This window comes from Trichosurus vulpecula, chromosome 1 (assembly GCF_011100635.1).
Source record: "Trichosurus vulpecula isolate mTriVul1 chromosome 1, mTriVul1.pri, whole genome shotgun sequence".
Taxonomy (NCBI): domain Eukaryota; kingdom Metazoa; phylum Chordata; class Mammalia; order Diprotodontia; family Phalangeridae; genus Trichosurus; species Trichosurus vulpecula.
Window position 1 is genome coordinate 241,115,728 of NC_050573.1, and position 14,455 is coordinate 241,130,182.

The window sequence follows — 14,455 nt, forward strand, 5'->3', positions numbered from 1 at the left end:
ATTTCAAGTCTCCCGTACAACCGTAGTCCAGAAAGAACTCATTGCAGAACTTTTTGTGACTAATTGAAAAGAGTAAAAAAACTATATGTCTGTCTGCCAAATGAAAAAGAGAGAAAGTGGGGCCACAGAGGTCTGAATCCTTGTGTCCTCTGTATTATGCCAAGAGATTGGTCCTTGCAGCTTCTAAGCAGCCAAAGAGATATTTCTTCACCTGTCAGCGGGTTCTCAGGGAGCCTTTTGGTGGTCCGTGTAATAGAAGAACCTCAAAGACCCTCCACCTTTACCACTGCTCTCAGTGATTTTTAGAGGTTACTGAAGGGTGGGTGTAAAGCTAGCATCCTCTCTATGAGCATCTTAGCCTAAGGCTCCATAAAGCTTTAGAAGAGGCTAGTCAGCTAGTATAAGAACACCATCTGGATGAAATCTGGGGACACAGAGCTCTCAAGTTCCCAGCATGTAGGACTATTTAACAGTCCCCTAAGTCGTATCATGTAGCCCTTTGTGTCTTTGTTCAAAAGAATGTATAATCAGACTGACAAGGCTTAATTTATATTAATTTGGGGGCCATTTGGGGCAAATCACTTAACTTCTATTTGCAAAGTCATATACAAAGTTTCCTCTTTGTAAAATGCAGGGACTTGGATTATGCTTCTGCAGCTAGGTGGCACGGTGAACAAAGTGTTTGACTTAGATACTTAGTAGCTCTGTAACCCTAGGGAAGTCCCTACCCTCTCTCAGCCTCGGTTTCCTCGTCTGTAAAATGGGAGCAATGATAGCATCTGTGTCCCCAGGGTCGTTGTGAGGATTACATGAGATAATCTATGTTAAGCTTAAACCACTATCTATAAATGCTAGCTATTATTATTATGTTGCAATTACATCTCTTCCAACTTCTGTGAAAGGAAAGATTTCCTTTGATTCTCCCATGTATTCTATTTCCTTGGCGTGATATTATAAAAGAGTATGCCTGTGCCCAGGGAAGATACCTTTTTGTGATCTGGAACAATGTTTATCTAATCATGCAAAATCTTAAATGTGGAAGGGATCTTACAATCCATCAGGATCAATACCTCCCTGAAAAAGGAATACCGTATGCAGTACATGAAGTGACTCCTTTAACTCCGAGAGCTAGACAGTCAGGGAAACCACTGCCTCCCAGTTCAGCTTAGCACAGCTTTCATTGTTAGGAGTGTTTTTTCTTACATCAAGCCCATACCTTCACCTTTGCTGGGTCCACCCATTGCTCCTAGTTCTGCCTCTGGGCCCAACCAAAAGAAGTCTGATCTCACTTCCACATGACCCCATTTCAGATGCTTGAAGAAAATCATCATGACCCTTCTAAAGTCATCTCTTCAGGCTAAACGTCACCATCCTCTTGAGGCATGATTTCAAGGCTCTTCACCCTCCTGGTTGTCCTACCATGGATTCTACCCAACCTATCAATGTCCTTTCTAAAAAGTGACATCAGCAACTCAACAGGGTATTCCAGATATGGTTTGATCGTGGCAAAGTACAGAGACAGTCACTTCCTTGTTTTGGACACAATGCTTGTCTCCATGTAGTCTTAACTTTCTTGGCTACCATATTATACTCTTGATTCTATTCAGTTTGGAGTCCAATAAAACCCCTATGTCTTTTTTTCACAAGAATTGTCATCTGGAAACAACTCCCCTGGTTTGTACCTGTGAAGCCTTGTAAGACTTGCATTTATCATTGTCAGATTTCATCTTACCAGATAGCTCAGTGTTCTAGTCTGCCAAGATCTTTTTGGATCCTGACTCTTCCAGATTGTTTGCTATTGCTCCAGGCTTTGTGTTATTTGTATATTTGGCAAGCATCCCATCTATACCTTTATCCAAATTATGGTTACAGATGTTAAATGATATAAAACCAAGTAGAGATGCCTGGTAAACTCCACTAGAAACCTAATTCCAAGTTGACGTTGAATCATTAATGACTACTCTTTGCATCAGGCCTTTCAGATAATCTCTAATTCAGATAATCATATGCTCATGTAGTCCACATCTTTCTTTTTCTGACTAATAATATGAATGACTTTGGTTCTTTTTAAAATCCTGATAAGCCATATCCACAATATTCCCTTGATTAACCAGTTTGGTAATCTAATCCTGTCAGAAAAGGAAATGAGGTTAGTTTGGCATAAGCTACTCTTGATAAAACCATAATGGCTCTTTGTCACCACTAATTCCCTGTCTAATGTTGGTTAACCATCTTTATAATAGCCATCAATTCTAGAATTTGGGCAGGTCCTAAATGCAAACTCCCTGACCTATAATTTGCTACCTCCATTTTTAAAAATAAGGACAAAATTTTTTCTTCCCTCTGTAGCACATATTCTTTTCATCTTTGTCTCCTGTTTATCTTTAAAAATGGTGGAGCAGTCACATCCCTCTTTTTTTTCATTCCTCTGAGATATAGTTCATCTGAGCTTAATGGCTTTTGCTCATCAAAAACAGATACACACTCTCTTCCTATACTCTTAGTTCTCTTAGGTATCAATCATTTAGCATCACTGCCTTCTCATTGTTAGTTTTCATCAGCCCATCAGCCCACACATAATGGCCCTTTTCCCTTCTTAGAAAAACAGAAACCTGTCTTTTTGTGGTCCTTAGCTTTCCATGCCAGGTTTAGTTCATTTTAAGGTTTATTGTTCCTGACCTGATTCTTAGAAAAATGTGTCACGCTTTTTAAGAGCTGGACACGACTGAAATGACTGAACAACAAAAAATGTAGCCATTTCCCACTCCCCTTAGCCTTTTACCTGTCATCTTCTTTTTGAATAAAGTATATCCTTTCAGATCCATATTCTAAAGTCATGAGTTCCATTTTACCAATCTCAATGATAGCCATGAAGTCAATTTTGCCTTCTTGTGTTAAAATTAAGTTCACCAGTTAAAAAAACCTCATACTTTGTGCGTTTGTATGTAGACATTTTAAGACATAGATTTTACTAAGTCTTCATTTTTGCCTTGGGGTCCTATAGACTTCTGGGTATCTCTACCGTAATTCTTCCTACTGCCTACTTCCATGATACTGAACTTCATTCAATCAATAAGCATTTATATTAGGCACATACTATTCACCAAACACTTTGCTAAGTGCTAGGGATTGAAAGGCAAAAATGAAACATCCTCTGTCCTTGAGGAGTTTATCATTTAAAGGGGGACAGCATATACATATACAGGCATATGCAAAATTTATAAAAGAAAATTGGGGTGGGGAACAACAGTAGCTGTTGAAGGGCTCAGTAAAAGTTTCATGTAGAGGGTGGTATCTCAGCTGAGCCTTGAAGAAAACTAGGAATTATAAGAGGCAGAAGTGAGGCAGAAGTTCATTTTAGTCATGAAAATAGAGATGGCAGATAGAGTACCATTTGTCATCATTTTTCACTTGTGTCCAACTCTTTGTTTCCCCATGTGGAGTTTTCTTGGCATAGCTACTGGAGTGGTTTGCCATTTCCTTCTCCAGCTCACTTTACAGATGAGGAAACTGAGATAAACAGGGTTAAGTGACTTGCCCAGGGTCACACAAATAGGTGTCTGAGGCTGAATTTGAACTCAGGTCTTCCTGATTACAGGCTTGGTGCTCTATCTAATGCGCCACTTAGCTGCCCTATGGAGTACCATAGATAGGGCATAGTGAGAATGCCAGTTTGGCTGGACTATAGTATGTGCTAAGGAAAGTAATGCATAATAAGGCAAGAAAGTTCAGATTTGGTGGGTCAGTTTGTGCTCTAAATATAACAGAGAAATTGATATTTGATTCTAGAGGTAGTAGGAAGCCACTGGAGCTTATTGACTAAGGGAGTGACATCATTCATAGACTCATGGATTCCTAGCTAGAAGGGAGATTAGAAGTCATCTCTTCCACTCTTCCCATGTTACAGTTGAAGAAATCGATGCCTCGTGAGTTAAACTGATTTGTCCAAGGAGACATAAAGTCAGAGAGAGGATCCCAGATCCATTGACTCTAGAGTCAGTGCCTGTTCCACACTGCCTTCCTACAGAGACCCATTTTCTAAGTTGTATGGAAGATGGTTTGGAGTAGGGAGATACCTGAGGCAGAGAGAAAAATTGGGTGGCTATTGCAATAATCAAAGAGGCGATGAAGACATGAACTAGGGATGTTGCTATGTCCCTGAAGAGAAGGGGACGGATGAGAGACATGTTGTGGAGGTAGAATGATAAGGTCTGGTACCTGCTGGGATTTATGGTTATCTGGGGTGAGGGTGTGTGAGGAGTCAGGGATAATCCTAAGGTTGCTAACCTGAATGGCTAGAAGAATGGTGGTACTTTTTACAGAAATAGGAAGGTTTGGAAGAGGGGTTGGTTTGGGGGGAAAGATAATGGGTTCTGTTTTGGACACCTTGATTTTGAAATGCCTAGAAAATAGAGTTTGAAATGTATAATAGGAAGTTGTTGATGCCTGGAGCACTGAAGAGAGACTGGGGCTGTATACACAGATCTAAGAGTCGTAAGTCTAAGATATACATACATGCATATACACACACACATATCTATATATATATATATATATACATACACATATATGCACAGAGAGCGAACAAGGCCCAGAAAGAGCCCTGGGGGAGGGGAGGGTCCACCCACAGGTGGGATGTGGATATGAAGAAGATTTAAAGAGGAGAACACTATTAGAAAAACCTAGAGGGGAAAAAGAGCGTACAAGAAGAAAGCGTGGTAAACAATGTCAGACTCAAGAGGATGAGGACTGAGAAAAGGCCATTGGATTTGGCAATGAAAAGATGGCTAGTAACTTTAAAAAGAGCACTTGCAATTGAATAAGTAAGTCAGAAGCCAGATTGGTAAAGAGTTGAGAAGAGAGTAATTGAAAAAGTAGCAGAGGAATGAATGTGGACAGGTTTTTTTTTTTTTAAGCTTTGAATTAGAAGAGAGGAGAGACATAGGATGAACCTTTTTAAATTTGGTAATATCTAGAGAGGATTTTTTGTTTTTTGCTTTTTTATGGATAGGACATGTTTGTAGGGAGCAGGGAATGAAGCAATAGATAGGGGGAGGCTGATGGTAAAGGGTGGGGAGGGGATGCTTGCGAGAGGAGTTTGCTGGATAAGATGGGAAGGGACACACATAGAGGGGCTAGCCCTGACAAGACAGAAGGCCATATCTCTTCATCAGAGATGGAGCAAAGGAGAATATAGGAGGTGATGTGAAAAGTCAAAGAAAGAACTCCTCACTGGACAACATCCTCATTTGAGACTGTGCAAGGAAGGAGTATCATGGCAGGCTTGAGGAGAGAAGAAAAGGTTCTCGGTGTATATACCAAGGCAATTTTTTCCTTCTTTTTTTTCCTTTCTAGTTTAAGACTTTAAAAAAAAATTAGAGGTTCAAAACTCGAGGCAAATATATTTTAGGTGTTTCTGTCTTTTGTTAAGAGCCCACCATTCCTATATATGGAGCCAAATTCTATCATTAGGCGCCATCTTAGCCCACGTTACAGTGAACGTAGGGATTGGTTGAAACCAGGTTGGACCACACCTTAAAGCAGTTGGGCATTTGTCATCTGAAATTTAGCACCTTTTCTGGAGGAGTTCAAGGGGTGGGAGATGATGAGCAGCACCCATCAGCCCTATCGATTCTGGCCAGCCTGTGGATGGAACATTGTGATAATTGACGCTACCTGTTTGTAGTTTTATATCTTGGTTTGGCCCCTTCTGGGGGATATGCCATAGTTAGATTATAAGTGGGAAGGCACTGAAATTTTAAATAATAACAGTAGTAGTAGTGGTGGTGATAATGGTGGTTGTGGTGGTCATAGTAGTAATAGCTGCAGCAGCAGCAAACATGTATATAACACTTTAAGGTTTCCAAAGCCCTTTGCAGATGTTATTTCATTTGGTCCTCACAACAACCCTGAGAAGGAGGCTTTTTAATTATCCCCACTTTTATGGATAAAGAGACTAAGGCAAACAGAAGTCAAATGCTTTGCCCAGGGTCACAAAACTAGCGAGTGTATGAATCAGGATTTGAACTCCATTCTTCCTGACTCCAAGTCCAACACTTTATCCATAGCCCCACTTACCCGTCCAGAATAGCTTTTTTTTTTTGCAAGAAAGATTTTATTTTATAACATCCCCGAAGGCCCCCCAACCCCATCCTAATCGCCCTTAGGGTTCTTGCTATATGACTTTTCTAAGTCTATAGAATAGAAGTGGACAACTAATGGTACTGTTTTTAACTTAATTGATGCACCATGGCAGTTAATTTAAATTATCTAGGCCGTCTCATGTCATGTCAACCTTGACTCCTTCAGTGTGATGTTTGCCGCATGATTCCAATCTCTCTGGGTCACTAATTGATGTGTACATTGTGCTGACCAGCTTCTCTCCTCCTTCCTGGTATGCTGTAGATGCTGCTAATGGGAACAGTAGTAATGGAGGGAGAACAAATATATCCAGCTCCACTCCTACTCGTCCGGTTCCTCATTCTGTGTCACCCAGACCTGGCTATGCTGCAGGAGACCAAGGTACGTGAAATCCAAACCAGAGGCTGGAGATGCTGGGTTGAGTTCTGGTAGAGTTTTCTGGCCATCCTAGGATGCTAATAATAACCATACTTCACATCGATATAGCACTTCTTAAAGCCACATTCCAAGTTACGAGTTAATTCACTCTGCTATAACTGCTTAGGTCGCTCATCCTTTGGCACTTTGTACATTTTTGAATGATGGGTGACCAGTATTGATTTCTAAAACCATTGAGATTTCTAGAATAGACTAGAATGTCGAATTTCTTTTCTTACATCTACAGCGTCCATATCCAGTTCAGGGCCACCAAAGAAACGACACCGGGGATGGTATCCTGGGTCACCTGTACCTCCACCTGCTTTAGTTGTTCCTGTTCCTACAGTCCGACCTCTTGCAAGAACTGGTGAGACTTTTTAATAGGAGAGTGATACCGATTTTAAAAATCTTACTGGGTGGTATTACTTTTTCTTCTCTCTTCTCTGTGTCTGTAGACTCAGGGTTTATTCTCTAATAATATTCAGAACCCATATAAATGTGATGCTACTCATTTTGTTATGTTTCATTATTGAAAATAATGGTTTCAGTTAAGATAATATCCAGTTATGTCTTTAGCAACCACTGTTGCATGGGCAAATCACACACACACACACACACACACACACGCAAATTTTACATGTTCTCTCTTTTCTCTCTCTCCCTCCCTCCCTCTCTCCCTCCCTCTCTCTTCCTCTCTCTCTCTCTCTCTCTCTCTCTCTCTCTCTCTCTCTCTTTTTCTGTCACTGTCACAGTCTCTCTCTCTCTGTCTCTCTATCTCTGTCTGTTTCTTTGTGTTTCTGTGTCTCTTTGTGTCTCTGTGTCTCTGTCTCTTTGTGTCACTGTGTGTGTGTCTCTTCATGGTAGTATAGAAGATGTTACTGACTTTGAATTTAGCAGGGGTTTTTTAGATTAAAAAAACCATTTTACTTTATTAAATATCTTCCAATTATATGTAAAAAATTTAACATTCATTTTTAAAAATTTTGAGTTGCACTTTCTTTCCCTCTTTCCCCTTGCCCTTGAGCAGGCAAGAAATATGATATCGATTATACATGTGAAGTCATGTAAAACATATTAACAATTATTTTTAAATACTATAGAAAATATGGTGCTTTCAATTTAATATTTTTGGTTGTCAGAAAAGATAGATTTATTTGTGTTCCTTTTCTTTTCTTCCTTTTTTTTTTTTTTTTTTTTTGCAGAGCCCCTTTTGTCTGTCCCTGTTCCTCAGTCCATGTTAACTGGAATTTTACAACCTCGGCCCATTCCTGCAGGGGAAACTGTAATTGTTCCTGAAAACCTGCTGAGTAACTCAGGAGTTAGACCAGTGATTTTGATAGGTAAGACCAAGAACTCTATCTAGACTATTCAAGCTTACTTAATTAATCAGTTACCAAAAGGCAGTGTGGCATGATAGGAGAGAGAGCCAACTTTGAGTCCAAGAAAGGCTGGGTTCGAGTCCTGCCTCTGACACTTACTGTCTTTGTGACCCTGGACAAGTCATGTCACCTCTAGGTTCTCTAGGTAGCTTTATAAGTTGCAGAGAAGGCATCAACCTTATTACTAGAGGGAATTCCCTGTATGAGTGAAATTAGAGGTCCATTCCCGATCTATGGATTCAGAAAACACTTAAATAATTTTCTTTTAGACTATGTTCTTCTTGATTGCAGAGGATGTTGCTTATAGTACCATGTTCACTAGATAAGTGTTCACTCCCTTTAAGAAAGCCCAGTTTAGAATCATTGTCACTATCACAGAAAATGCAATAAAAGAATCTATGAGGCCATTCTTGAATGTATGCATCCTGAATACAATTCATAAATACCTTCCCCAAACAATAGAGAAGAGACAAGCTGATCTAGCCAACTGGTTACATTTTTATAGTGCTTTAAGGTTTGCCAAACTCTGTACATGGGTTATCTTGGCTGAACAACAACCCTGCGACAGGTTAAATGATTTACACAGGGTCACATACATAATAAGTGTCTCAGGCCTTCCTAACTCCACACTCTCACATTTTATCCATCTATGCATAGGCCACACAGCTTAATAAAGAAGATCTTAGACTGAATTAAATAGAACTGAATTAAATAGTACTGTTTGGTTTGGGACTTCACATTTTAAGAAAGATGATTGACAAACTGGAATTCATCGAGAAGAGGACAGCCAACCTCATATAACCATGTTATATGAGGGTCACTTAAATGACCTGGAGGTGTTTACCCTGGAAAAGAAGAGCCTTAGAGAAGTTGTGATTGCTATCTTCAAATGTTTAAAGGGCTATCATGTGGAAGAAAGATTCTATCTATAACAGGTGGTCCCAGAGGGCAGACTAGGGTACATGAGTTAAGACAGATTGTGGCTTAGTATATTCATGATGTTCCCAGGAATCAAAACTGTCCTAGAATGGAACTGTTTGTACTGTGAGGTAACAAAAATCCCCTTAGCTAAAGGGGATTGGACTAAGTCACTTCTGGGGTCTCTTTCAACTCTAGAATTCCATGACTGTATCCCAGGGCTGAAGATCTGAACCTTTGGAGCATTCAGTGGACCCTTTTAGGAGATAGACTCTTTTAGGGCAGCTCTAGGAGTCTCTTTCTTGGTCCGAGGGGATAACCAGACTTGGTATTCCCTTCAAGAGCCTTACAGGGAATTCTGATCTCTTCTAGGGGAGCCTAATTTTATCTAGATCCTTAAGGACCTTGCTAAAACTAATATATGACTTCCCTTTCCCATCACATTTAACCCTAATCTCTGGGGCTACTCTAGAATAGAAACTGACCCTCTACTATATCCTTTGGGCCAGAGCATGAATTCTAGCCTTGCCCTAGTCCTAGGGCATCTCTAAGTATTTGGGAAATATCTAGAGTAAGGTGGGGTGCAGTTGGGGTTTTATCTGACCTCTACTAGTTGACATGAATAATTTAACTTGGGCCCTGTGCATTTGCAAAGTTATTCTTATATAGAGGTTGCATTGTATGCAGAGGGACTGTCCAATTATTACACTGTCATCGTACTTAGTATATACTTACTGTACAGTTGTGTAGGGGTTCTGTTAAAAATGTTAGATTAAAAAAACCAACCAATCACTAACACTATAAAATTAAAGTATTGCAAAAATAAAATAAGAAAACTAAAATAAAAAATAGAGTTTTCTAGACTAGTGGAAAAGTCTAATTTTTCCTTTTGAAGAGGTTTAGACTCTAAAGAGAGAGACAGGGCTTCTGTTGTTCAGTTGTGTTCCACTCTTCATGACCCTCCTTGTGATTTTCTTGGTAAAGATACTGGAGTAGTTTGCCATTTCCTTCTCCAGTTCATTTTACAGATGGCGAAACTGAGGCAAATAGGGTTAAATGACTTGCCCAGGGTCGCACAGTAGTAAGTGTGTAAGGCCAAATTTGAACTCAAGAAGATGAGTCTTCTTGACTCCAGGCCCAGTACTCCATCCACTGTACCATTTAGCAGACCCTTAAGGCTTCTAATAATGTCTTTAGTTTCTGCAGGAAACTTCTACTCCGAAATATCATTGAAGCCTCAGGGGTTTTGTTGTTGTTGGCTTCTGTAGTTTCTTTTATTGGTAAGAAAAAAGAAGCAGTTCACTTAAACTGAAAGTATTCTAGTGCTGAATTATAGAACCTCAGAATGTTAGTTAGGCAGAGGGAGACTTTAAAGCTCGACTAATCCTCCTTCTCCATTTTGATATTTTTATATGTGGAAGATTTCTACCTTCCCTACTTCCAAGAGAACTTGAGGTGGCTTACAGGTTAAAACATTGTAAAGAAAGACATTTAAGGATAAGACAAAACAGAGGATAAGGTCTGCCCCAAGCTCAACGGATAGATCACTTGAATTGGGCAATGGATTTAGCTCTGGGCTTTCTGGCATCTAAGGAGAAAGAAAAAAAAAGGAAAATGTGATTTTGCTTTGTCCTCTTACAAGAGGAAATGCAGAAATCCTTCTGCAGGGACATTTATCCCCTCTGGAACTAAACTCAAGCAGGGATTTTTATTCCATAGGTCTTGATGAAGTTTATGGAGTAGCACAATGGACAACATCTTCAGTTAGAACTTTATAAAAAGATACAGAAACCTTGCTTGAAATGAAAAATTCTCATTTCTATAGCACTTTGTGGTTTTCCTCACATAGTACTATGATAGTTTGATTATGGTCATTCCCATTTTACAGATGTGCAAACTGAGGTTCAGAAAATGATTTGGTTAAGGTGACTGTGGCCAGGATTGTTAGAGCCAGGATTCAAACACAGTTCTCTTGCCACTCATTCTAGCATGTAGTCCAGGACACCTGGCTGCAGGTAAGGCAGTCACTTAATTCTAGCATCTGTAAAGGCAGAGAGTATGAAAACAAATTGTAACTTAGTGTAATATTTCTGAGAGGATGGGGACTGAGGCCTTTTTTTCCTGGTGGGGTCTCACAGCACAGTGACAGATAGAACCTGGGCAATCTAGATGAATCCTCTAGTGTTAATGTACTCTGGGGATTTCCTTTTTATTACAGGTTATGGCACTTTACCCTATTTCTATGGAAATGTCGGTGACATTGTAGTCAGTCCCTTGCTTGTGAATTGCTACAAGATTCCACATCTGGAAAATAGAGATTTGGAGCAGTTGGGATTGAATGGAAGCCAGTTATTAAGCGTGGAAAACATGATTCTTCTAACTATACAGTATCTTGTGCGGCTGGGTAAGCTACTTCTCCTGTGTGTTTGGTAATTACTGTTCTCTCTCTCTCTCTCTCTCTCTCTCTCTCTCTCTCTCTCTCTCTCTCTCTCCCCCCCCACTTTCCTTCCTCTCCCGTTCACTACCTTCTCCTTCTCATTCCCTTCTCTCTTTCCTTCTCCTCATTCCTTTGTCTCTCCCTTTCCTTCTCCTTCTCACTCCCTTCAATCTCCCTTTCCTTCTCCCTCTCCTTCCCCACCTCCTCACCCATGTCCTGCCACCCACTAGTATTTTTTATACATTGTTCCCCCTTTCTCATCCCCTTTGATTTTTTTCCCATTTCGATCCATTTTCTCCCCTCCTCTGCTTCTTTTTCTTCTCAGGCCCTTCCCCTACCTCTTTTTCCCCCTTTCCAGCCTTCTACTCTTTAGGGGCTTGGAAGAGAAGAATTGCTCCATCTAGTGTTTTGGCCAGTCCAGCTGAAAGCAAGAATGTTGCATTAGCTTCCCACACTTTCCCAGGGAAGACTAGCTTTGCCACTTCCCTGAGAATGCAGTCATTCTTAGATGCACGTGGGCCTACTTGCACGGTGTATCTTGTTTGATGAACACTGCCCTCACACCTGGGTCCTGCTTTGCTTTTTTCCTTAGCTGCACCCTTACCCCCAACCCCCTCTGGAATAATGGCCAGTTTTAGCACAGTTGGTATTTCGGAGTACTAAGGGGGCCCTTGAGGACCTTTGGGGTGGTGTAAAAAGGACAGGAACCTTCATTGCCCTTATTTATGGTTACCTGCTCTCTAGTTACAATCCCAGGCCACACACCGTGGACAATCCAGGGTTCCTCAGCAGGTGTTTGCAGGTGTATAGTGACCACCAGCCAGGCTATGCGGCATTTACATGGAAATGAACCTCATTGTGCCAACTGAAAGTGCCTCATCCCAAATGCGAGCTAATTACAGGCTCCCCACAGGACTTCAAGCCTTCAAGGCATTGGGCAGCTTAGAGAGATCTGTAAAAATACAGTATAATTGAGTACTCTAAGGGAGATCCAAGAAGCACAAGATGAAGGATATTTTAGGAAGGACCTTTAGAGTCTGTGAGCACTCCGGGTCTCCTCCTGTGCCCTCCTCAGTCTTTCATTGTAAGCTTAGGATCTACAGTTATTCTCATTTACATAATAAGAAAGAAGGCATGCTGGGACGAACATGGTGTAGTAGGTTTTAATGCTGGACTAAGAGTCAGGGAAATAGGAGTTAGAATCCTGCCACCACCACACAGTCAGCCAGTAAATGCTAATTAAGTGCCTACTGTGTGCCAGGTGCAGTGATAAGAGTTAAGGATACAAAGAAAGGAAAATACAGCCCCTGCTTTCAAGGAGCTGACAGTCTAAGGGGGAGAGACAACATGGAAAAAACTGTATACAAACAGATATGTACAGGACAAATTGGAGCTAGTCAGCAGAGCCAAAGCACCAGAATTAGAGGAAGATCAAGAAAGGTTTGGTGGGGTTTGGTTTTCTGGTTTTGTATTTGGTTAAAGGTGGGATTTTTGCTGGGATTTCAGGAAAGCCAGGAGGCAGAGATGAGGGGAGAGAGAGCACTGGAGGCATGAGGGAGCACTAGAGAAAATCCCTGTAGTGTGATGCTGACAAAGTAATTAACTAACCTCTCTTAGCTTCACTTTCCTAATCTGTAAATCAGGCATAATGGTAGCATATGCCTTGCACAGGGGTATTGTTGTGAGGACCAAATTAGATAATACATGTAAAGCTCTTTGCAAAAACCATAAAGTGTTATAAACGTTCTGTATCGCTATTTTAAAAAATAATTACCGTGAAACCACCCAGTTCTTCAAGGCATTTGATAACCATTAATTTGACTGCCATTTATTCAGGTCCAAACAATTTAGGTTCAGAAATCAAAGGGACAAAACTATGTATTCTAGATATTTGAGAAAATCAGGCTTAAGTTTTTTGCCAAATTGATGAAAATTTTGAAAATCCATTTTAGTGAATGAAATGGAATATACAGTCAAAATGACGACTGATGTGTTTGTTTTAATACGAAGTCAAGTCATGCTTAAAATCACTTTCCTTTCATGTTGAGATACTTTATTCTTTAAAAAAAAAAGGAGAAAAGCTGCATTCCATAATGCATATTCTTTTGAGACGCCATTCTTAGCCTTTTGTTCCAAGGTTTTATCTTCTATGATTAAGTTTCTCCATGCGCAATATTAGGTAATAATTTTTAAATGTCAGCACCTTAACGGTTTGCTGCTCTCCTACTTACCCCCAAAGACATAATGTTCAGCTAATTCTTTTGGAAGTAATGCTATCCTAGATACATTTTTCACTCTTGAACAAGGCATTGAGAGTGTTTGCAGAGGTACTGCTTCCACATTATGGATTTTTAAAAAAAGTAAATCCAAACCATTTTAAATAACCAGAATTGATATTTGGTCTTCAGGTAGTTGTATTACTGCTGGGTAATTTTATAAGAAGCTAAGATGGTATTCTTTAGAGAACAGCAGCACCACTCCACAATAATTTCCCCTCTCTCTCCAATTGCTCTGTGATTTCTCTATCAGAAAATCTTTTGAACCACATCGTCAGAAGGGCTAATGCCCAGAATCTTGGGTCTGATTAAGTTGTTAAGAGTGTTCAGAATATATTGGGACCCAGCCTTCTTCTCTTGAAGTAGCTAACTATAGTGGAAAATCTCATCACAATTGATATCTGGGCTAAAGGTGAGTCAGTAAAGATTAGTACTTGATGAGGGGGAAAAAAAATCATATTATTGTCAGGCTTGTTGAAAAAGGGGAGGGGACGGTGCAGGCTTAGTCATTTGTCCATTAAAGGTTGAGCCTAAGGAGATGATTGGAAGTGACTGGAAGCCAGTCATTCTCCCCTTGAAGAAGCTGGTTAACCTGATTTAACCTCTGTTATAGCCTGCTCTCCCCTCCATCCCCCTTAGCTCAGTGCCTTCCCACTAATACTTCAATATAAATTACTTCAAGAGAATTGTGGGTATTATGGACACTTTTGACAATTTTATAGCATTTCTAGAGTCAGAACTCAATATGCCAACTGATAGATTAACTCAAAGGTTCTCAAAGAGGGTGTTAAGGTACTGCCTACTTGTGTCCTTTGAGTTTCTGAGCTAAGTAATGATAATAGTTAACACACATACAGTGCTCACTGTGGGCCAGGCAGTGTGCTCGG

The 14,455-nt window shown here is 40.3% G+C and overlaps 1 protein-coding gene across 1 annotated transcript in view; it reads left to right on the forward strand.

Moving 5' to 3' along the window:
- Nucleotides 1-14,455, forward strand: part of GREB1L (GREB1 like retinoic acid receptor coactivator) — a 128,666-nt gene that overhangs the window by 42,495 nt on the left and 71,716 nt on the right. The window contains exons 6-9 of the mRNA XM_036764687.1: nt 6,406-6,522; nt 6,806-6,925; nt 7,761-7,898; nt 11,074-11,259. Coding sequence (XP_036620582.1) covers nt 6,406-6,522; nt 6,806-6,925; nt 7,761-7,898; nt 11,074-11,259 — 561 coding nt within the window. The remainder of the gene's footprint in view (nt 1-6,405; nt 6,523-6,805; nt 6,926-7,760; nt 7,899-11,073; nt 11,260-14,455) is intronic.